The sequence below is a fragment of the Thermobia domestica genome, chromosome 9 (assembly GCF_964235325.1).
Source record: "Thermobia domestica chromosome 9, izTheDome1.hap1.1, whole genome shotgun sequence".
Classification (NCBI taxonomy): Eukaryota; Metazoa; Arthropoda; class Insecta; order Zygentoma; family Lepismatidae; genus Thermobia; species Thermobia domestica.
In genome coordinates, this window is record NC_137462.1 from 94,725,272 (window position 1) to 94,751,178 (window position 25,907).

The window sequence follows — 25,907 nt, forward strand, 5'->3', positions numbered from 1 at the left end:
AAATAAAAGAATTGGAAAGTAGTTTCACATTAGAAGGGTTATTTGAAAAAAGCACGCATCAACATTATTATTATTATTATTATTATTATTATTATTATTATTATTATTATTATTATTATTATTATTATTATTATTATTATTATTATGCCTGTCGTTATATCCTGGGAGTAATAGAATTGTGTGTTTGCTTAGGATTGGGTTTGGGAATGCTTCTTCCACCTTACTTGGTCTTCGGCTTCCTCTTTAACTCTCAACGCCAAACCTCTTTTATCTTATACTAGGTGGTTCTTATTACAACCAAGACTTCTGTCTATTCCGCATCAGAGCAAGGAACAGCTGTTGAACACGTGAGAGTGCGGTTCTGCATTGAACAGGCGCGATGCTGTAGTAGGTATGAGTTTAAATGAAGACAAATGCAATAAACAAGCATCAAACTATGGTAAGTGGTTATCTACGGAACTGTACTCCAAACGAATTTTATATTAAATTAAAATCACACTTTCTACGCTGTATCTGTGTATCCCTGCCTTTATAAATAAGATTCCTAAAGATTATTCATTCTATCCGAAATAAGATATTTTACTGCAAAGTTAATAATATGAGTTCGTATATTCCTCCATAAAATCCTATGATCCGGTTTCTTGGTCAAGTGTAAAAGGAGGCTGTGTTTCCACTCCTCACTCTAAATAGGGATAAATATTAAAAAAAAAATATTTCTGTTCAAAGCACGTTAGATAGAATAAATTTCGCTAGTTCTATTCGAATGGGACAATGTTTAGAGAATGTCCCCTGTGTCCTTTGTGTTAACAAATAGAAAATATTATTATTTCGCGTTTTAATTGTAGGCCAAAAAACCATGGATTCCTTCAAGTTTCGTTCAATTTGTCCAACAGCTTCTAGATTAGAGAAAAGAGATTAACCATAAAATATTATGAAAGAATATGCCTTTCTGCTTACTTTAAGTGGAGACAGAAAATTGAAAAATTATTTCTGTTTCTAGGAGTTACAAGCCATACATTATACAAGTTTTATCCCATTTAGACAATTTTTGGGGTCATACCCCCATGGCATCTTGTATGTGCAAATAGGAAATGCATTTCTTGCTTTTTAATTACAGGCCGATGATGCTGCTATATGAATCCTGAAAGTTTCGTTTCAATGTCTCAACTTCTTCTGGCTAGACTCAAGACCGAATCATAGGATTTTATGGTGAATATGTCTCCCCTGCTTACTGTGAATAGGGATAGCAACAAATTTTAAAATAATTTCTGTTCCCAAGACGTTAAGATAAAACACATTTGGCAGGTTTCATCTCAGTTGGACATGATTTTAGGGCCATGACCCCGTTCCCCACTGGTTTTTTTTTTTTTTTTTTTTTTTTTTAACATTTTAAGTGCAGGCTCAATGGCTACGAATCCTGCAAGTTCGTTGTAATCATTCAACAACTTCAGAACTAGACCCAGGAGCCGAACCATAGCATTTTATAGTCGAACGTGCCCCTTCTATTCTTTCTAAATGGGCATAAACAGCTGAAAAATTAGTTATGTTCCCAGAAAGACAGAAGGAATAAATCTTGTAAGTTTAATCACGTTTGGACAATATTTTTGTTTAATGCTCCCGTGTCCCTTTGTGAGTACAAATATAAAATGTTACTTTTTTGCATTTTAATCGTAGGTCGAAAGTTAATCGTATAAATTGTGCAAGTTTCGTGTGAATAGCTCAACTCCTTTAGGCTGGACCTTAGAACCGGAGTATAGGATTTTATGAGTTAATATGATATTCTACTGCCTGCAAATAGAGATAGAAGAAAGTAAAAAATATTTCTATTCCCAGGACGTCAGACAGAATAAAGTTTACAAGCTTTATTCCATTTAAGAATTTTTAAGGGTCATACTCCCATCCCCTCTTCGTATGTATAAATAGATAATGTTACGCTTGTGCATTTTAATCACAGGGCGATGAGCTATGAATCCTGCAAATTTCGTTAGAATCGCCAAACTCCTTCTATGCTAGACCCTAGCGTCAAGCCCTTATGAAACAAACTTACCATTTTGTTCTTCTTTTGTTCTTCTATTTCAAACTCCACTGAATCCACTCCACTCATTCAATCTCAGTCACATAACGTGCAAGCCAATTCTGAGGTACATGGATGCAACTAATGTTTGGTGGCATTAAAACTATTAGACTGACCACAACTTATACAATTATCGCATATATTTTTCGATCGCCAGCTCCAACGGAATTTTCACCAACTCATAATATACGATCTTATGTTATCATAACATTAATATAGCCATGGGCGGCGATTAGGGTGGGCAAAGGAGGGCAGTTTCCCCCCCACTTTTCTGAAATGGCCTATTAATATATATAGTTTCAACCAGGGAAATTTGTATATTAACATTGATATATAAATATTCATATCTTTCTTGCCCCCCCCCACTTTTAACGTCCAATCGCCGCCACTGAATGTAGCCACCATTTGTCTCAGAAAAAATATTTCTGGCCTTGAAGATGCACACAAACGAAGGATCTGCTTGTAAAATTTATTAACACTTTACAATTAGATATATTATCAAAATCTAAAGTTCTATGTATCACAATGTCTTAAACTGAAAATGATTACCAAGCTATTAGCATTGAAACAACCAATTTGGTTTTAAAAAAAATATGTAGATTTGAAAACAAAACTTCGATCACTGCAAAGATTGATGCTGAAAGCGATTTCTACAGGTTGAAATATAATGCCGTTTTCAGCAAAACGATAGAGAATATAAGAAAGAAAGTAGATATAAGACTTGCACACAATAAGAACTTAGCCCAAAAATTAACTTTCAAGTCGACCTTTGAACATACAACGATATGTTCTCATTATCAACCAACAATTTATCTATATAAAGTGAAGATCCATTTTAAGAAACCTATCTATGTTGGACTCTCAGTCCAAATATATCTAAAATATTTCTATAAAATTTCTATTACAATATATTAACGAAGAATATGGAGATAAAGTCAAATTATTAATGAGTGATAATGATATTGTCATAGAACATATTGAAACATATACGAAGAAATGATATATATATATATATATATATATATATATATATATATATATATATATATATATATATATATATATATATATATATATGAGTATTTTCATATATCTGGTTACAAAGAAAATAATGAATATGGATTGATAAAGGTTCTTAAATAAAATATGTATGCTATTAAGAAAAAGGGAATTAGAGAAAATGAAAAAGATTCAAAGAAAACGAACATCAAATAAGGAAAACAAAACCAATAAATTCAAATATTATTAAATGAGAAATACCTTTCAAGGATAATGAAAGTTGTGTTCTAGATGATAAGGAATTATACAAAAGAGAGAATACAATTGGAAGTAAAAAGACGTTATGTACATCCGATAGGAAAAAAGAAATTAGCATAACGCTCACATGATGATAAAATATATGTATTAGAAGATAGGATACATACTCTAGCATGGGGACATTATAAGAATAGGTTTAATGAGAGAAGAATTAACACCAAAATTGAAAGAATTCGGACATGGGTATAAAAGGAAAAGATAAAAAGCAAACAAAACAGAGAATTGAAGAATTAGGTTAAATAATTATGAGTGATTAAGTTTAGATTTAGATGTATATATTTTATAGTTAAATGCTATAAATTTCTAATTAATTAAAATTATTTTCTCTTAATACTTTTGTGCTAGGATAAATTTTGGGGTGTGACATTTATACAAAATATGTAGTCAAAGTTAAAGTAGGCATCGTGATAATGACCACTAAAACTCAGTCTCGTGTATCCTTTTGCGTGAGGCGTCAGCATAGTAATTAACGTAAAATGTCTTACGCTATTTTGTATATAAAAGGCTTAAAAAATGAAAGTACATTGAAATTGGTATACTTTATACTACTATTTTAATAAAACAAATTATTCAGATGTAACACAACATGTAGAAACTTTAAAATTATAACGGTCAATCGTGAAAAACGAGTAGACGTATTGATAAATGATGCAATATATATAAAGAAACTATTCCACCAACTTGGTAAGATATCAACATCTTGGAGATTGCAGGTGATACTGATTTATTATAAATACAATTCTAAATTTTACAAACGCAATAATATTCTTGAAAGTTCACACTCAATTGTAAAGTTTTAAAATTTATTGTTTAGACCAAAAAGGAACATTGTTTCTTGAGAGTAGCTCATGAACTATTTTGAACCTTTGCTAACTTAAAAACACTTTATGACACTACATTCTTACTTCTATTTTATTTTTGTATATTTTAACCATACTCTACTGTGTATATAAACTTGGTGCTAAAGTAACATTTATATTTTTTATTTTTAAAAACATTTTACAAATTTGTGATAGAAACGTTTGTTCAGTACGTAGCACATAACTGAGAACTGTTCCATTCATATGTTGCGTTATGATCATTTATGATAATTAGTGAGTAAGTTATTTTGTATTTTTAAATAAAAATAACTATATTTATTTTCTATTCAATAGAATGTCACAGGTTTTCGAGCATGCAACAGTGTGGTTCAAGGTGCAATATTTCTTGTGACGCAAAATTTAATCCAAATATGTGTACAAATGAATGTCAACAAGGATGTTTCTGTAATGAAGGATATCGGGGAGATGTTGATGTTTGTAAACCTGAGTCCGAGTGTAAAAGTAAGTATCAATAGAGGCGAATACTTCGTGTAATTTAAGATTGAGAGTTTCAAACAATTTGGTGTATTTGGTGTATAGCTACATTCAAACCAACCGTAAGGATCAGTGCCTATTCAAGACGATATTCTCACAATTATATTCAGTACATTTTGATATTCCAAGTTAAAATAACGAAATTACACAAAAAGGAGTCACAAGTAACAGATAACGTTAATATTAGGAATTAGTTGCGCATGTGAAGGAAATGCATACCTGCCTGACAAACCAAGGTATAACTTTTCAGTGTGAAAATAATAAACATAATATCAAGATCATTTTGATGAAAATATAAATGTGCGTTGAAATGAAATTCGACATGTAAATTGTCAAATCACCACCAAATCAATGTATATAAATTTTCTGAGATATTCGCCAAAACCTAACTCACCGAGACTGAATATTTTTTCGTCTTTAATTGAACCGTTTTTATTTGTGACATAACCTATTCTGTTATTTCACATTATACAAGTGGAAACTCCTAATTGATTTTGAGTTTCCAGTTTACAATTACATTGTAACTGTATAAACTATTGCGACTAAGAGAGAGTACTGATAAGAGATCTATGACTGTCATGGATGAATTTGAATTTCAAAATGATGAGTGTAGAGGTATCAATCATAGGTGCTGCCCATGAATAGTGAGATATTATATTATTATGTCCAGCTGTTTTGCTCAATTTAGAATATTAGGCTTTCTTCTTAGGTTTGAATTTATCGTCTCTTTCATCATCGATGCTATATAAGATTTAAACTGTAGCTGAATGTACAATATGAGCTCTCCCTGCTAGTGAAAACCAGGTCTCCGCGGCGAAAGAATATTTCTCATTTCACTTATCTGTGCGACAGTTTTATATTAGGAACTACCAAGCTATAATTTTCTGACCTGGATATACATTGGCTGGCTGAAGAACAATGGATAGAGAAGGGAAACTCTCTATAATTAGTGGTAGTGGATTTCTATCATAAGAGATAGTGCATAATGCATAAACGTGAGTAAATGATTCAGCATTGATCATGCAAGATAATTACAGTTAACTGTAGTGACCATTTCGGCCGGTTATATGGAAAGAGTTTGTCAAGATTTATCGACGCAAAAATTTGAGAAATGGGCAATTGCTTTCAAACATATATGTCTATAATTCACTTATATAAGTGAAAGTGAACATCAATCAATATCTTTCTTGGGGTTTCTCATTCATTAGGTTCTGCCACGTCTCCAACATTTTCATTATGATTATGCACTTGACATGAACATCTTCCAAGATAAAAATGTTCGTGACTAACAAGGCTCAAACTTTTGTATATGATGAGTTGAACTTTCAAGAAATGTGTCACGCCTGCTCAGACATGTAAAATGCACGGATTTAAGCGTAGATAGATGTAGTGGATATAGGTTGGGCATAGATTGTGAATTATACAACTGTTAGAAATATCTAACAACTTACGTGGACATTTTGTTTCAGCTACCCGGTGTTTCAAACAGCAATCAAACGAGTTTTGGCGAAATAATATTACTTTTGCACTCTTTGTTTGTTTCTTTGTTGTTTTGTTTTCCGCCTTGTTTTCGTGTTTCTTTGTTAACACTTCCCTGTGTAAAATGACAAAGCTATGCTGCATCTGGTAATTTGTTCTATAAATAAATAAATAAATAAATAGCAATGTAGAGTGATAATTTACAATGATGCAGGTAGTACAGAGATCTATGTTTTATAGTGAAAACCTTTCAAAATCTGCACGATATAACAAAACAATAATCTGTACAATTGTTAAGGGGTTACGCTTATCTCTGCAGCGTGGGATCCCTGGTTCCATCCCTGACCACGGAAGATTGTGTAATACAGCATTGTATCCTTTAAGTTTTCTCCTGTGTTTTCAATTCTTTGCACGTTCTTATTCCACACATTCATTCATCACCAATCACTTGCCTGAATCGTGTCTCCCATGGCCTAAATGGCATAATCGTGGGATATTAATCTGATTAATTTCATTTGTACATTTCTTTTTTTCTAATTATAAAAATACTTAACTCTTTCCTTATTTTCGCAAATTTAGTATGTGGAATTAACGAAGAAAACGCATTTTATGGATTGGATAACGATGTGTGTGATGGGTCAAAATACGGAGTTATTCACGTCATACCTGTTTGTCACTGTATTCGAGGGTATGCTCGCCTGACAAAGGGAGGTGTTTGCGTCCCTGCTGAACAATGTGCTCACGGTAAGTTCAGTGGGCATTTTTATGCACCGTAACTGAAGTTACACGTACTTTTAAGATATCAGTTTATATATATATATATATAAAAAAAACAGATTGCAAAAAGTTCGAAAATATGACTACGAGCCCAAAGTCATTGTTTTCATTGTTGGTTGATGTTTTCTTTAAAAATTACTAATAGTCCAGTGTATTTGGGTTTGAACCTGGACAAAAATAATAATAAAGCGAAACCACTTGGGTTAGGTTCAGTATGCTTTCCAGAACGTATCCTGAAAATCTCCACATTCTCTTACTTGGTAAAAATCCACCATCTTGAATTCAATAAGGCGACCTAACTGAGACATAAACTCACATTTAAATAACAATATCTACGCACTCTCAGTTTTATGACAATAGCATAGATTAACGAATGTAAATTAGCATTATCCAGGTATTGCATTAAATACTGAAAAATGATGGACATTATATAAAAATTATACTTATTCTCACTTTACAATAACGATGTTTTGCCATATAACACAGAAACAAACCAAGATATGAAAAATGCCTCGAAATAAACTTGATAGAGCATAAACGATGCAACTTATGTTGGTCTATCTTAAAAAGTAAGGGCGCTAGTCGAATTTTTCTGACATTAGGTGTGCAATTTTCGATAACATTATTTTCAGATGCCTGTTAATGGGCTTGTGTGCTGTAACGAGCTATCTTTCTCGAGATTCTAGGACCTACGAAAAATACACTCGTCCAAGGACGAATTCTTTTTTTTAAAGAAAAAAGTGCTAAAAGAAAATACGCTTGATTGTAATTACTCAGATTGTTATTGTTGTTAACTATGATTAATCATTTAATTAAAAAAACTTTTTTGTTTAAATATGATCATTGTGTGATTGTTTAAAAAAAGAAAAGAAAAAGTGAGATTTTAAAGATTGATCGATTTGTCTGCTTTAGTTTTGCTGCTTTAGAAAGAAAAGGAAAATAATTGCGGAGTAGGGGGTGTGGCTTATCACGCGAAGAGGGTTTCGAGCCAGCGTAACACGGCGTGTTCGCTGACTAGTACCCTGACCGTTATCCGGTTTAGATCTTCTTTTCTTGTTTTGATAGTTTGGTTCGTTTGTCGATGTTGTTCGCTTATTGTATGTCTAAGCGGACAAGTGGGACAGTTTGGATGTTTGTGCCAGTGCAATTAAAGGAGTATTTCTAATGAATGCGGTATATTTCTTGAAGTTTTGCTTCGAAATTAATGCCAAAGAGTTATGAAAGTGATTAATGCAAAATTATCAATCTCTAATATTGAGACTGCAGCCGGAACGGGTGGCTTACTCCGGGGGCCTATTAAATGTCAGAAGTAAAGTGGTGCTTTTTGGTGTCACTGCTGTTTAATATTGAATGCAACTATTTTCTTGAATTAGTAAGCTCAATGGCTTGTGAAAAAGTGCCCGTAGTACGAATTAATGCTGCTATTATTCGTAATTGGAGAATTGAATTTATGTGGTGTGAAGTTGAATTTTAGATTCTTGCTGGATGATTTTCTGGTTTCCCAACTCATTACGAATTTCTGCAGCATTTATGCAATATTACTGTTCGGGTAGCATTGCTTTCATTTGCTTTATTCTTGGCCGAATTACGGAGCTTTCATTAGCTGGGAATAAACCACCAAATTGTCATCATTTCAAAGAATTTGGAAAGTATATACGAGAGAAGCCAGAGGTTACCATGTTGACCAACTTTATGGAAGGTAAAATTAGAGACCTACAACCAAGGTGAGTGTAAATTACCTTTTAAAAATTAAAAAGTAGTTGTGTCACGTCGCATTTTTGCTAGGTGGAGGTGGACGTTACAGTGCACTCAGTGGTCTTCTCTATTTGACTTATGATACTTGCTTAATGCTCTTAGAGCGTAAACACTATTTAGTCAGATGACCTGAATATGGTCAAAAAAGCCGTCATTTTGGATGCAAATATGACATTAAGAAGAAGAGACCAATATAATACTTAGACGTCATTATCTTATTACAGAAGTAAGCTCGAAACGTTATTCTTTTCTTCAATTTCTACATAATAGATATTTTTCTTACCTATTGTTTTAATTTCGTTATTACCGTTATTGTTCTAAAAGAGTATTTTCTCTCGTTTCTCAATGCTGTAACAATGGCAAATAAATTTGTAACTGCAATAATTTGGGAACATTTCTGGAAATAAACAAAAATTTTTAACTACACACTTGGTATCTTAAAATGTAACAGAAAATATAACTTTTTTGCATAACAATAACAGAGTAACTACGCTAGGCTACATAGTTATATATTTTGTGGAAATTACATTTGTTGATTACAACATACAACATAATGCTAAATAAGGAATATGTATGTACATTTTTGTAAAGACATGCGTATGACCTTGTGAATTATGAAAATCAACATACACTGGAAGGATCTTCTATATCGTCTTCATTTACTGGAGTCAAACGGTTATTGCAATCATATCCTGTACAGAATCCACATATGTTAGAGCAGTAAAGTTCACTTTTAATGCATTCATAATAATTATTATTACATCCTTTTTTGTAGTTACAATATAATAGGCGAATAAGATTTCGGGAAACAGGTTCTTTCGCATTTAATATTCGATTAACTATATTTGTCCCTATTGAGTGTAATATAGAGTTCCCTTTCACTCTTGAACTTATTCACTGAAGAAAATTATTAATAGATGTGTTCTTGCTGCGCCCGAGATACTTGGAAAATTTCAAGGGTCGTTCAAGGTTGACCGAGATTTTCGTACGTAAATAATCGATGAATAGCCGGATCATGATGAAACTTGCGGGTGACGTAATGTATTCCTTCTCGAGTACCTTGCGCTCGGCATGACGTATTTGGCGCATGCGCAGCAGTTGCAGCGAAAATGGCGGCAAGCAGTGTGTGTGTGGCTGTGGAGCAACGGTGTGTAATCAAATTTCTTGTGAAGGAGAAATTTAAATCAGCAGAGATTTTCACAAGATTGCAAGCACAGTATGTTGAACAAGCGATGTCACGGACAAGAGTATGCAAATGGTGTGAACAGTTTCGCGAAGGAAAGGAAGCTGGTGATAAATGAAGAGCATGGATACATTCGTCCGATTGCAGTCACTCCAGTCAATAGCGCACGTGTTTTTTAGCACATTATTCTTGACAACCGGCAAGTAATAGTGCGGGATATTGCTGCCGATGTTTATATTATTGTCGGGAGTTTTGAGACAATCATCTACGACCACTTACGCTTCCGCAAAATCAGTACAAGATGGGTTCCCCGCCAGCTGACATTTCATCAGAAGTGGACACGCATGACGGTCTGTGAACAGCTTCTGAATCGGGACAGGTGACCCTCAGTGATTATCATTAGTTTGCACCCCTTAACATCTGGGAGGAAAGAAATTCAAGACAGATGAAGCACTGCGGAACGATGTCCTCCAGTGGCTGCGACAACAACCAAGTTCATTCTACACCAAGGGAATCAGGGAGCTGCCACAACGATGGCAACGGTGCCTCGACGCGCACGGAGAATATTTTGAAAAACTGACATAGCTTGATGCTTCTTGTGCTATCTGTTACCTTTGAAGAAATAACAGTGTCAGTCAACCTTGCTAGATTGAAATTTCTAGTAACACTCTTTTTCACTCTAGTTTTCAAGTAGAGCTCCCACCGCAACTGGTTCAGATTATCAGTAACTTTTCCACTGTATACTACACAAAGAAACTTGTATCCATCTTCTGCAATATCACCCGGTGACGATTGTTTTTCATTAAAAAGAATAACTTTCTCTGAATAATTCATAATCTTATGAACATCTTTTGGCTTTTCCACTTTCGTACAGAATCGAAGTAGTGTCACATCCCGCCTGCATGAAAAAGAGAATGAAGTCCTTCATTTGACCGAAAGTTTATTGAACTGCTTTGCTACTGTATATTCTCTGACGATATTTCTCTTTGCTTGGGACGAGCATGTAAATATCATTCTCAGAAAGAGTATGCGCAATTAGTAAAATTAAAACGTCTATCACTACCTCCGATAATCATACTGAATGAACCCATAAAAGACATAAGAGGTAAAATGCTACCAGACGGACTGCAAACAAGGGACTTTCAGGAGCAGCCGACAACAGAATTTCAAAGGCTTTATGACAAATTGGCTGATCAAAGTTTACGAAAACTATTCTTTGATTTAGCTTTTCAATGTCTTTTGCAGCAGAAAGAATAGCCATTGCTACAACATTTAGAAACCAGAAAAATTACTCTTTTGAAACAATAACGAGCATATTTTAATATTAAATGATAAGAAAGAAGAAAATAACTATTATCTATGAATTGAAGAACGATGTTCCCAGCTTACTTCTGTAATAAGATATTGTTGTCTAAGCGTTATATTGACTTCTTCTTCTTAACAGCATATTGAATTCAAAATGGCGGCCTTATTGAATATATTCAGGTCATCTGACTAAATAGTTTGTACGCTTTCGTACTTTTTAAGATAGACCGACATAAGTTGCACCATTTGAAAGCTACAAGTATGCTCTATCACGTTTATGTCGAGGTATTTTTCATTATCTCGGTTAGTATGTGAGTTATATGACAATAAATCATTATTGTAAAATGAGAATAACTATAATTTTCACATAATGTCCGTCATTTTTCAGTATTGATGCAATACATAGAATGATGCACACTTGCATTTATTAATCTGTGCTATTATGTTGAAACTGAGACAAGAACGAAGTTTGCAACTTAATTCTGTGAGTAGATATCGTCATTTAAATGTAAGTCTATGTTTCGGTTTGGTCGCCAGATTGAATCCAAGTTGGCCGATTTTTTCAGTGTGAGAATGTGGAAATGTTCAGGATATGATCTGGAAAGCATACAGAACCTAACTCAAGTGGTTTCGCTTTATTATTATGTTTGTCCAGGTTTGGCTCAAAATCCTCCTAAATGGACTGGACTATAACTCATATATTTAATATCGTTGTGAATATTGTTAAATAGTAAATAATACTGTAGAAAGTAGATACCATCAACTTTTCCCTAAAAATCATTGTTGGCTGATGGTATATTTCAAATTAGTAACTCATACTGTATGTTTAATATCGTTAAATAGTAAACAATATTGTACGAAGTAGACGTTATTAATTGTTCGCTAAAAATGTTCATATATCCAGAATTCAAATTTCCTACGACCCAGGTATCTAGCATTTTAATATAGTTTTATATTGGTGATACAAAGACGTTGATATGTTGATAAATGAATTTTCAGTTTTGTACATGTTTATTAATCCGTATGTGATATCTATTCGAAACTTACAATTTCGTTCGACCATCTCTTCCCTTGGAGATTTTCAAACTGGCGTAGAGGATAATCTAGTATCCAGGCAAGTGGACTACGTATTAGACTCTTTTATATACAATTTCGATATGCTATATGGAAGATTCCAATGCTTTAGAACAATAAAAAGTTTTGACTCCCGTGCATCTACCAAGCCTCCATCATTTGAGTGTGCCTATGAACCTGTTGGTAGACTTGAAGGGAGAAAGTGTGCAAGTTCATATGTATGTGTGCATACAGTATATTGAACGTTAATCGTCCAGGCGACGGGTGAAGTACTGGGCTTTTGGCGATGGCATGGTCCCTAAATTTCGTACTATTGAAAATGTATTAGAATGGCAGTATGTACTAATTTGAGAAGACTACACAATGTAAAATATTTACCTGCAATGTCCAAACAATGGAAAATTATTCGCTTTCAGTTATATGGTACAGGTAGGATGAAGGTGGCAAGTTTGTTGAGTGTGTCACAAAAACAGTATCCAAGGTAGTGAGAGCCTATAAACTCACAGTGAAATCAAATTAGGGAAGAAAAAAGTGCTAAAAACCGAACCTCAGGGACTTTAAAGAAGATTGTCATTCAAACAGTCACATAACTCTTGTGCAAGCGATGAAGTAATTAAAACGATTTATGGAACTTCCTGTGTTGGCAATCACCCTCAGTCACGAATTAATGACAGAGATATATGGAATTATGGCGAAACACTGGTAAACATTATAATGATACCTGTGATTTCGGTAATTTTCAAATTAGACCACTGTGAAATAAAAACGTTTGACATGATCGAATGATTGATCTTTCACCTCATTCCAAACCACAGCCATTGTTTATGCGTGACGGCCTACAAAAGAAGCGTTTGATCCACGGTATATTCGCCCGAATGTGACACATAACTGAGCTAGTACGATGCTGTGAACCTCAACATCTTGGTTTTCAATGGTCATATGCCCACGCTTACCGGCCGAGTGGTCGTCCTCTATTATATCGGCATTTTAATTGGTATGTACACTCTAGGCTCTAAGTGCTATTCTTTTGCAATAATGGCATTTTCTAGGATGGAAATACACACATTCAGTTAACTGCTGGGGCATGGTTTAAGAAATATTTGTTGAACTAGAGAATCATCCCATACCCGACCAATCCTCGGACATATATACAATTGAATATATGTAACCCGCTTTAGAGAATGTGTTTAGAAAACGTGTTATACCGTACTCATCGCTGCAGACAATAACACCGATACAACACAATTGTATAGAGTTTGAATTCTTTTTAAATCGCCATAGACTTTCCAATCAGAAGAACTTATTGGTATAATTTCGTATAAAGAAATGGGATAATGAACATTGTCGTTAGCCACTACGTAAAATAGGGGAGTGAAAACTTTGTGGGCCTCAGAGAGCTCTTATTTAAAAAGGAGATCGAAAACATATCCTTAAATAATTTATTTGTAGCAACGAAAGGAACTCTTTCTGTAACGCTATTCTAAATATACTTTAAAAGATGTGAGAGACATTTAGCGTGCAAATGTGAAATACAAAGCAAGGTATTATTTTTAACGTGTCTTGCCTCTCAGACGCATGTCATGCGTTTGAGGGTTTAAAAACACAGTTACGTGTTTTTAGAAGCTTTCAGTCGGAATTGCCACAGTAAGGTACTATGTAATGAGAAGTGGTAAGCGAAAATGAAGTTCTTTACGATACTCGGAAAATGGCGTTTCATGGTAATGTATATTACGTATTTCCAACCTTGATTGTATATATACATATATATTTAACTTCCGGAAGGAGTTACGTCCCTGACTAGGAAATATCTCTGGTATAGTACTAAAAATAAGAGATCGAGCGGAGGTCAGAAAAGGAAGTTAGCGACTACTAACTTATTTTCTATATAATTGTGTACTTCTACGTCCAGAAAAAAAAAGAAAAAAGAAAAATGAGGTAGTCAGGAATGTTAAGCTTATATGTGAAGCTCGAAAATTATGTGCTAATCAAAATCATTCTCAAAATTGCAGTTACAGAAGATAGAGGTTCCAATGAATTTAATACCAAAGAGTAATATAACGATAAAAATAGCTACAAATTCCACACGTAAGAAAAGAATAATTGGATGAAAAGATGCAGAAGTTGGGAATGCCATTTCCACCTCGTCTTGCTCTTTACATTTTTCTGCAGCTTTTCGAAGGAAATACGCTTGACAACAAATTTTTTAATCTTCATTTTACTGTGAGAATTAGTCGTAATCAAAACTCTGTGAAAAATAAGTTCGTTGCTTAATATGTTAGTGTATGACATTTTAATTATTCTATGTATGACAGAATTTGTATGTCTCGTTCTTAATAGCCTTGCGCGTCTGCAGATATTTGCCATTTTTCAGTTCTAAATGCGTATACACGTTAATCTATTGATTTCTATACACGCAATATTGCTATGGGATATTATATTAAGACCAGACCTATATCAGTCGCAGAAGACATTATATATTGGTTAAAAATGAGAGAAGCTGGCTTTTATTGTAAAATCTACTATTGTTTTATATTACGATTTCATTTTCCAAATCTCCCTTTTCTCACTATTTTTCCAATTTTATAATTCCACACCAGTATTCATTATTTTTGAATATATACTCAGTGGTGTATTTCTATATCGTAAAAATGAAGAAAGTAAGTGAATGAGTGAGTGAAAATGAAATAAAATCTTTGAGTTTTACGTCTCACAGTTATGCCGATTAAGAATGAGTAAGTGATCGAAATGATGGCAGAGATGACTATTTCTGCATAACTTGGAGATGTCGGTTCAGATACGTGTACCTTGTTGTTAGAGATCTAAGCATATATATATGATCTTGAGTACCTAGGAAAATAGTTGTGTGCTTGGGTACCCAGACCCAATTAGGTCTTTCCCTAAGATTCCAATATAATAACATCGAATTGTGTGCTAGACTTAAACTTCAGAAGAATTCTGTGTGAAAGATGCAGTAGAAAGAACGCAAAATATTCCTTACAATAACGCATCGAGGTACATGTTATTACAAAGATAAAAGTGGTATTTACAAACGTTATACGTGAAATCATTCAGTCAAGAACTTTATAATTGACGGTGGAAAACCAGAAAAGCGTTCCAAATTATCAATTTCTCCTCTACTACTTACACTTTTACCCTGTTATTAACGCTAAGGATCATATCATATTCTCTTCTCTAAAGTAACATGTTATCAAAAGTATGGCAAAAATGGTGCATTCGTAATGTACAGGACAACTAAAGTTTAGTTTCACGGGTTTATTTTTCAAGGTCACGGTTATTTCACTTGGTCACTTTCCTTTATCAGTTCCATCACGATGACGAAAGCTCAAATCTTTGATCATGCCAACTACTTTTTGTCTTGGGTATTGTCACTTTAAGGCCTTGAATAAAAATTATTGCTTTGAGGTTTAAATTTATAGAAACTTAACTGAATAATTCAAACACCTACAGTGTACAAAAGGTAAGAGGTGTCAGGTGCTAGCACAAGCGAAGACTTTCTAAACAAGACTATGTTAAATTATCGTCTGTAGTACATCAGCTACGATACAAGAGGTCTGTTTGATTAGACGTGTGATCTTGATGAAAAATTATATACCTATACAAGTATTGAAGAGGCCAATTTGTTTATGGGCAGTTATTTGGGTGATTAGTATCTAAGATAACTAGTATGTGTATATTACGAGAAATAGTGCCCATGATGTCGGCGGCTAGCTGAACGTATGGTGTAAAAACATCGGCAAAGAGTAACAGTGGAAGTAAGCAAACGTCATTAAAAATATCGAAAGATTAGAGAGGATTGTGAGCTAGAGCTGCAGAACGAATGTTGCAGGAATAACTGCGGAATTCAATATTCATATAGAGAAACGTATCGCGACAATCACATTCGATGCGACATTGATAAGTAGACATTCACTGTTATTTTGCAGTTGCACAACTGTTCCCTTTCAATAACGATTTAGATAGAAGAATGAGGAAAAACATAAAATAATTTACTGCAGATAATAGGAAACACATAAAATAATTATGATTATTTTTTATTTTACTCACAATAAGAAGTGACAGACAGCCATAGAATACGGCAGTATGTGTTTCAAACGAGACATATTATACTTCCATCTTCTTCTAATCGTCAAACATTGTGGCATCAATGCAAAGTTGTGGTCTACAATGTCCCGGAATTCCTTTGAACATATGATTACATTCACAACAACTTTACTTACAATGGTGACACGTGAATCTTATGGACCAGATGTTGTATTTCTTCTGCCCAATTACAGAAGTTAACAAGACAGTATACCAATTTATGCTGCTAGAGCTGTTAAAGCCTTAATTCATGAACATCAAAATTAATTAAAATTTCTCCATTGGCTAGCGCAACCTCCTGACCTCAGCTCAGAAATTCAAAATCTAGAGCAGATATTATCTTACGCCTTCCCTGACATAACTGAGTTCTACACTGCATTAAGAAAGTTTAAATATCACTATAAAATGTTTCATGATTTATGTGTTTCCATTCTACTATCTAACAGAGATATTTTGCAGGCAAACGTTGGTCCGAGACCATTACGAAGTTCAATTTTTTCATAGTTGTTTTCAATTATTTCGGAAATTATTTGTATCAGTCTTTTAATTAATTATTAGTTAATTAAATTCTATTGAGTTATTTTTTAAATATTGATGTTACATATTATCTACTCAAGCAATTTAAAGGTTGTTGAGATATAAATATGTTTTAACAAGTTTGTTCGATTTCAATATTCTATTAACAGCTTTTTTTAATTATTGAACACAATGAACAATAGAATACTGTATTATCAATAGTCTCTGATAAAAACCTATAATTTAAAAAGGTAAAAAAATCCACATGATAGAAGTACAGGGTCTCTCCACACATCTCTATCGTAGTAAATCAAATAGAAGAAAGCGACTAAATAAATATTTTCTCTTATAATCTGTTTGTATTGATGTTCGAAAAAGTTAAAAAGAAAATCGGTGATATGAGATTAAACATGGGAAATCTAGAAAGCGTTATACAACGAGAAGGAACAACACACAAAATATTTGGTAAATTGTGATAAATGTGCGAACAATGCATTCTTTAGCCTATTTTAGTTAAGTATGAGAAGGATTGGAGCAAGTATTGTGATACTCTTCTGCATATTCACCAACGTAGAAATCTGTATAAAGTGAAGTGAAGTGTACTGTAGACTGTACTTCGAAAAAGCCACCATAATCACTAAACCAACAAAAATTTATGATGTTCCTTTGGCTCAATGATCAGGTTATAAACATGCCAACTACTTTCACCAAACTAAGTTTTCAATGCAATCCTGGATTTGCAGCAATAGTAAGGGTTGAAAAATAACTGTAAAGTGATGTCAGGATTTGTGAACGTCACAGGTAAACTCAAATGATGCTAATGTCAAGCACGAACTAGTTTCAGATTTCGTTAAAGTTTTGTAGAACGTATCTATATTTCCCGAACATTGCACTATCAGATTATCATTTGTTCTTTTTTTAGTTAGTAAATTGCATTTCGTACCTTTGAAACCTTGCACTACGAAATCAGGCAAAGAACTACTCTTTAGGTAGACGTTCCCCTGCCTTAAAACACCACTTCTGAATTCAAGCATGGTGGCAGGCACCTGAGAGTGGAAGATAGATTTTTGCTACAATTTGAGCGTCCCTTTCCGCCAAACCTCACCAAGCAAACCCAGGCATATTATCCTTATAGCTTTGGTGTACTATAATTGAACTATTATCATTTATTCGTTTGATTTTGTTTGTTGCCACAAACATGTTTTTACATTATGTATTTCAGAGTGTCCACCTAATGAGGAATATATAATTCACTGTCGAAAGGAAGTTGATGACTGTGATGAAGATCATAACTTGCATTCCGGAGGTTACTGCAGGAGAGGGTGTTTCTGCAAAGCGGGCTACTTTCGTCTAAATGGTGTGTGCATACCTGCCATGGAATGTGAAAAACACATAGGTGGGTACAGGTGTACTTTTTAATACAAGATGTACCGGTTAATAATGTGGATATTATAAGCAAAGAAAACACGATAATTTCAACAGAAGCAGCACATATACTGTATTCAATGTAATGACCATCACTACCTACTCATTTCTTCCATCTTTCAGGTAATTTGTGGATACCATCACAATAGAACTTGGTGTACTTGGACGCAAACCATTCTGAGACACACACCTCCACTTCTTCATACATTGTGAAGGACTGCTCAGAAAATGCGTGTGAGATCGAGCGGTACAAGTAATAATCTGAAGGGGAAAAGTCTGGTATATACGGCGGGTGAACTAATGTTCCCCAGTTAAGGTCTTTTAACGTGTTTTTAACAAGCTTTCAATTGTATGGTGGTGCGTTATCATGAAGCACAATAACCTTGCCGTGTCCTTTGCCCATTGTTTTCGGTTGGTGATTAAAATGTGGGTTAGATTGAGCATTTGTTGTTGGTAGTGACCTCTCTTAACGGTTTCACCGAGTTTTCGCAATTTCAGCAGCGGAGACACTGTTTGCAGTCATACACCTGAAATCCCTTCAACACCTGTCAATCAGCAGCAACAGTAGAATTCCACAGATAAAAGTAATTCCTCTACCCCTTCACCGAGAAATAACTGATTCGAAAACCAACTAGGTCATATATTATCCCCTAACGAAAATATTCTAATGTATCTTCACAAGTAAGTAATAAAAACTTCTTCAGCAGCTTTAATGTTTCAAATTACAACAATCGATGTTTAATGTTTTTCGAGAACGGTCGAGGTGTTAGAAGTAAACAGAATTCATTTGACAAAATCGTACTAAACATTAACTTACAAACAATTGCAATTACTGAAACTTGGCTGACTAATAGCCAAGCTGACAATGAATTGCTTGATGACATAACATATATATAGTTATTAGCTTAGATATAAATTTAATTTACACTAGTGAAAAACAGGCGGTGGTGTTCTGTTAGCAATACAGATTAGGAATTAGGAATTAGATTTTTGGGTTTTCAGCATCTATGGCCATGTTAGCTCGTCACGTATGAAGGACGACGTCCCTCGTCGATCAAACTATTCGAGGAAAGGCAAGCAAGAAAGGATTGAGGAGGGAATGAAGCGGTCTGGGACATGTATGTTAGGTACCATACCGGCATTTGCCTCGTGTGAATGAGGTAAGCCTCACTCAAGTTGGCTGGTGTGAAAAAGCTTTTTCACTTTCTCGACTTATGCGTACCATATTAGCGTTATACAAAGACTTCAAAGTTCGGTCACTTCCCCCACCAGATATAACTTCGCATTCTATTGTTATAAAAATTACTGTAAGTAATGTCTTATGTATTTTCTCCCTCGATCTAATAACAACGTGTATCAAAATTATATTGATTACTTATGTAGTTATTTCCAAACGGAAAGAAATATTGTTCTATTTGGCGATTGGAATCAGCGGCAAATAAGAAGAATTGATTTTGATTTTCTTAATTCTATAAGAATTTGTCAGGAATTATTTAATTTTATGAATTTATGTAACTTAAAAACACTAAATAATAACACTTTAGCAGAACGTTAGATCTAGAGCTTGCATATATAAGAATATTGAAGTGGTACGTGAATCACAACCTTTAGTACCTTACGAAACTCACTACGCCCTTACAGTAAGAAAACCCGTACTAGAGCTATACATAGTAAATCAGATTATAGTTTTCATAAAGCTAATGTTGAGCAGTTTTATAGGGAAGTAGCATCTGCTAAATAAGAAACGGTAGCTCATAGTTTTACGGCTGACGAGGATGTTGATATTTACTGAATAAAAGACTATATGATAATAGTGAATGATATTTTTGACAAGTGTATACCACGTAGGAAAATTAATAAGAACTATCCTGCTCGGTTCACGCCAGACATAATCAAATTGATAAAGAGGAAAGAGCATAATCGAAGAAAATGGAGACAAAGGAATCGCGGATATTACGTATCATTCAAATAAATTGAAATAATTACAAACAATATCTAAAAATGAAATTTCGAGCGCTCATGAAAAATACGTAAATGATTTCGAATCCAATATACTTGCAAATTCGAAATTCGTTTGGATTTATGTTAAAAACAAAAACAGTAATTCGGAGAGAAGTATTATGATTTATGAAGAACGTCAATTAAATATCGAAACATATATTGTTAATATATTTATACAACACTTTCTAGTCTCATATAACTAATTTGAGTATGATCTTGAACGTTTATCACATCATGTTTTCTCTGATCTGCTTAATCAGATCCATTTTCTTATGCTGAAGTCGAAGAAGTCATAGAAGCTAGAACGTGGCTCAGATCATGAACTTCCCGAGGGCCTGACAAAATCCAACTCTATATATATTAAGGCTTGCTGCCATTTACTTAAACATCAACTGCAGACCATATTTTATAAGTGATAGTTATTTCTCGCTTCCCAACGAGATGGAAAGTAGCTGATATCTTGTCCAATTCCTAAAGCCAGTAGAAATAACACTGATGTAAAAAGTTATAGACTAATAGCTATAATCTCTGCACCCGCTAAAAGAATTAAAATATATTTCAATGTCTCTCCTGTTATTTCGCAAAGCCAACATGAGTTTCTACCCAGAAAGTCAACAATCACTAATCTTGCGAATTCACTCGTCTATTAACAAAGAAAAATTGTCAATAAAAATCAAGTTGACACACTTTATGCGGACTTCAGCAAAGCACTTGATGTTATTAATCACGATATTACTCTTACTTTGTTAGCAAGCTTGTAACGTTTATTTTTTTCTCATACCCTACGTAAATTTTTATCGTCATATCTCCGTGAACGCACACATCGTATTCGCTTGTAACGCGCTTCATAAATGTCATGACTACTGATTTTGTAGTTTCGTAGTTCTGTAGAATTTTCAAATAAAATCCATTTTGCATTATCAGCGACTAGTCTATGTAGAAAGGACTTTTTTTTTGTTGCCGTTGAAGCAAGAGTTCACTGGTGACTTTTCGATTTTCCATTTGTCTTTCGGTGAGTTGATGTGATATCTATTTCCGTTCCTTTAAAATTTTTCTCAATACTTTCTAACAATCAATTGTTTGCTGGGCAGCGGTTAATCTAGCGGCAAGTTGTTTTTGAGTTCTACACACATCTTCGTCCAATAATGCTTCCAGTTTCTCGTCTTCAAAACATTTCCGGCTGGCCTGACCGTTCATTGTCGTTCACATTAAAATCATTTTAATTTCAAAGCGTTTAAACTATCGTTCACACGTATCTTGAGAGGAGTATATTCACCATAAGCTTCTCGGAGTATACGATAAATTTCAGCAGTTTGCTTGAAAATAAATGAATCAATACCTCCAACATTATGTTCTTTTCTTAGCACGAACATTACCATGTTTGAGTGTAAATATATCTATGAAGTTAATATCTTCACCTCACTAGACTTCTGACGGATTGGCGCTTCTTCTCACTGAAATGAAATATACCACACAGCATCTTGCATCTAATAGCATTCAACTGTAGCTCCATCTATTGTAAACATTCCACAGTATTAACCGCCAAACCTAGTATAATAAGTAGAAACCATATGTCCAATGGCGCAAATGCTAACTATAAAACATCAGGATATATATATAGTACCGAATAATTCTTTTATAATCTATATTTACACTACTAACAAAACAGATCTCTTGTATATATATATATAATTGTAATAAAAAATTATGTATAATACTGATAAATGTATTCCATTTCGTCGTATCTTTCGGAAGTTATTTACAAGTGATCATGCCGATTATATATACATGTAGGGTAAACTATGTATCTAACCTTTATAATCAGTTTTAGATAACTTCCTGAAAATAACTGATTGGGATAATTTGACCAGTCTTGTACAAAAGTGTTATTACAGAGTAATATAAAATGAAATAATATTGATATAGTAATTTTTGCTATTAAACTTGTTGTTCTTCCCAAATTTAGAGCTCGATGTACATTACAGGTTCAAATCGTAATTAATTGAAACTTCTAATTCTTATATCTAACTTTTAGTTTGTCGAACAACCTTACTTGTTTGCTAAAATGGAAATGTTGGATAGAAAATATTATTAAATATTATACTACCTTAAAAAGTAACATTGCCTGTAGTATACTGTATATACTACGTTCAAGTTAGTTAGTTATTATATTACACTATGCTTGTCGTGGAAAAAGTTGTGAAATTTATTTAACTACTTACAACTTATACTTACAGGTTACAAGTATTTTCAATTAATAGGCCCCACAGTTAATATTAAATTACAATGCGTGTTCATATTCAGTATCATCAGCATCCAATTGTAAATAAAGGCATTCAATAAAATTAGTTGAGATTTTACTGTAACTGTGCAGATTATCGGCCACCCGTCACTTACGGCGTTAGTTCTAAATAAACACAAATATGTAGTCGTTTGGAAAACTCGTCTTGAAAAGACTTAATTTTCAGTTATGCGTTTTGAGTGGACAAAACATTTGACCGCGGCTCAAATTTACCGGAACCCGTGTTGGTTTACGGAGAGACTGTGATTCTTTGTCAGTATCGCGAAATGGTGTCGAAAATTCGGTGAGGTAGAGTAAACGTCACCGACCAGAAGTGGATTTAAGAGAACAGGAGGATTACGTTACGGCATAGAATTTCAGAGCTGGAAATGCCGTTCGGAAGCGTTCGTGACATTGTGCATGATATTTTCCTATAAGGCACAATATCTTCCTTATTGGTTCCAAGTAACTTGTCCACCCAATAAGGAGAAGCCCATGGGGACAAATTAGCAACTTTTGGAACCGTTCTTCATGCAGAGGAACCGTTTTCTTCTCCACATTGTCACGGATGACGAAACATAGATCCACCATTACTTCCTCCGCAATAAGCGGTCATCAAGGATTGGAATCATTCCAATCCAAAGACAAAGGAGTCTGAGGTGACTCCACCTGCTTTGAAGGCAATGACCATAGTGTTTCACGACATCGCTGGTGTCATACTCGTGGGGTCTTCGGAAAGACTGTGCACAACGACCACTGACCGATACTGTGAGACCTTGAGATGAGGAAACAGCCAAAACTTTTCACCAAGGGTGTCAGCTTCCTTCACGTCAACGCGCACAAGCATACAACGCAGAAAACGAATACACTGTTGAAACAGCTTTGCTCGAACATCACCGACTAACCTCTCTACAGCCCAGACTTCGCTCCAAGCTACTTTCACCTGTTCAAGCACTTGAAGCAGCACCTAGAAGGCCGTCGCTTCGCTTCAGACAAAGAAGTGGAATGCTTCCTGACAACTGGCTGAATACCGAAAGACAGGACTTTTTACTAGAAGGGAATCTTCAAACTCATTCCACGATGCGACATGTGTCTAAACTAATATTAAAAATAACCGAGTATATGTACAGTACATTACATAATAATTCAAACAAAAGTGCCATCACAGAAAAATAAGGAAAAGCATTGAAGCAAATATTACATTCTGTTGAAATTAATATAAAAATAGTCTAACTTTTTTAAAAAATAATAATTTAATTACAAGAATTTTCTGAAATCACTTTTACATTAAAAGTGTACTTAACACTTGCAGTTATGATATTGTTCCTTGTTTCTGTTATACTATAGAAGAAATGTCTCCTACAGTTCCCTTCCAGGCGGCAACGTACCAAGGACTGACAAAACGTAGCCACGTTGGATCGCAATGGATATACGTTGGATTAAGAAGGATGCCGAACTTACACATCCAGAAACGATAGATATACGTCTTCCTACCTCTCTGATAAAATGAAGACTTTTAAAACCCCATGACCTACAGGTCTCAATGGCTATTGGAGCAAAAATAAATTTATCGACGAGATTATTGTATTTCCTCTCCTTTTCTGCCTCTCTACGACTAGCAACTTCTCCAGCATTCATAATAGTCAATGGGAGGCTTGAATGGGCAAATATGTACGAACATTTAAAATCCCATACTAGAGATTTGCCTCTCATCCAAGGTACTAATGTCATGCCGTCAGGTCGTTTACCGCCAGAATGACAACAGCTTGACGGTTCACGAATCGAAGGAATTCCTCCTGTTGTGAGGGCTCGCAAAATGATGTCATTAAGAGATGAAAGTCTGGTATTTTTGCCAATGCTCTTCATGCATGAGAGGCCATGCAAGCCGCGTTGGGTAACTTGGTCCCTGCAAGCTGGACAGCGATGTGGCTCACAAACTGCTGAACCTAGTCTTAAGCTACTGTGATTCGAAAAGTTTCATTAGACATGTGAAGAACTAATTGGGTGCAGGTTAACGCATTTAACCATTCTCTACCATGGGGGAATGACGCAGCAAGAAGTCTAGCTTTATACTCTGGAACAGTAACGGATTGTAAAAGGATTTCATGAGAATTTGCAGCTATTGTTGTGTACCAAGATGCCTGTGAACCTCTTTTGCTGATTTCTGGATGGTCCGTGTCTGTTATATGTATCCATTAACTAGGGCCTTCTTAAACTATTCCATCTGGGTCCAGGTGGTAACCTTGTGGAAAGAGAGCCTCGATCAAACGAATAGATCCTTGGTAGGATGCTAAAAAGGTAGGAATCGACATATCAACGATTAGTCAAATACCAAGAACTCCTAGTCCAACAGGTAAGGATGCATGCATCCAAGAGTCATCACTCAAGGAATAGTTCAAAATTGACTCCAGACCCATTTTAGGGATAAGATCATATTTCTCAAGCAGTGGAGTCTCATTCCAAGATGAAAAACACCGTAAGAAGTAGTTCAAACGAGGGATTGACCAAGTACATAGAAGAAAGAAAGCTGCACGGACAGAAATCGAGGCGAAACGAGACAAAAAAATTTCTAACTTCGATATTTTTCTTAACAGGACATTGGTAAATGCTTGCTTCGTGAGAGGGGCGCCTAGAAGACAAGCATCCTGGTTAGTTAGGAGAAGTATTCCTTGGGCAGCTTCGTCATTTTTTTAAAATAATATGTCGAACTTAATTTCATCTGACCCAAAAAATCCAACTACACACTTTCAAAAATTCAAATGTAGGCCAAGTGCAAACGCCTTCTCATTCATTTATGCTAGAGGTGAAATAACTACTTCAGGTTCATCAGCGATAGTCCCATCATCCAAATACCAGATGTTTAATTCAGTGTTGATTGATTTCACTAAGGAATGAATGGTTATAGTAAAAGAGTGTTGGACCCAGGGGATCGCCTTGTTGTACTCCTCTCTGGGATGAAATAGTAGATCACCTAAGAATAGATCACTGGGTTGATCGTAACATTGATAAAGATATGGACAGATTGAAGGAAATTCGTTCAACAGTGTAGTGAGCATGGAGTCCCGGCGAAGCTCGTTAAATGCGTTGTGAAAATCCAGCTTTAAGATAGCCTTAGGGGCATTGTGAGTGGAGAAAAATAAACTCGAGTTGCATGTACAGCTTCATCGGCTCCGTTGGGAATACAAACACCAGGTTCATGGGGAGACAAAAAGTTCTTAACAGGCTGTCGTGTTCTCAAGTATATGATTTTTGCTGATGTTCTGC

General features: G+C 34.7%; 1 protein-coding gene across 1 annotated transcript in view; it reads left to right on the forward strand.

Moving 5' to 3' along the window:
* Nucleotides 1–393: 393 nt before the first annotated feature.
* LOC145660941 (otogelin-like protein) overlaps nt 394–25,907 on the forward strand; it is a 45,261-nt gene continuing 19,747 nt past the window's right edge. Inside the window, exons 1-4 of the mRNA XM_081726381.1 lie at nt 394–439; nt 4,546–4,713; nt 6,805–6,969; nt 18,159–18,332. Of these exons, the coding sequence (XP_081582507.1) occupies nt 394–439; nt 4,546–4,713; nt 6,805–6,969; nt 18,159–18,332 (553 nt within the window). The remainder of the gene's footprint in view (nt 440–4,545; nt 4,714–6,804; nt 6,970–18,158; nt 18,333–25,907) is intronic.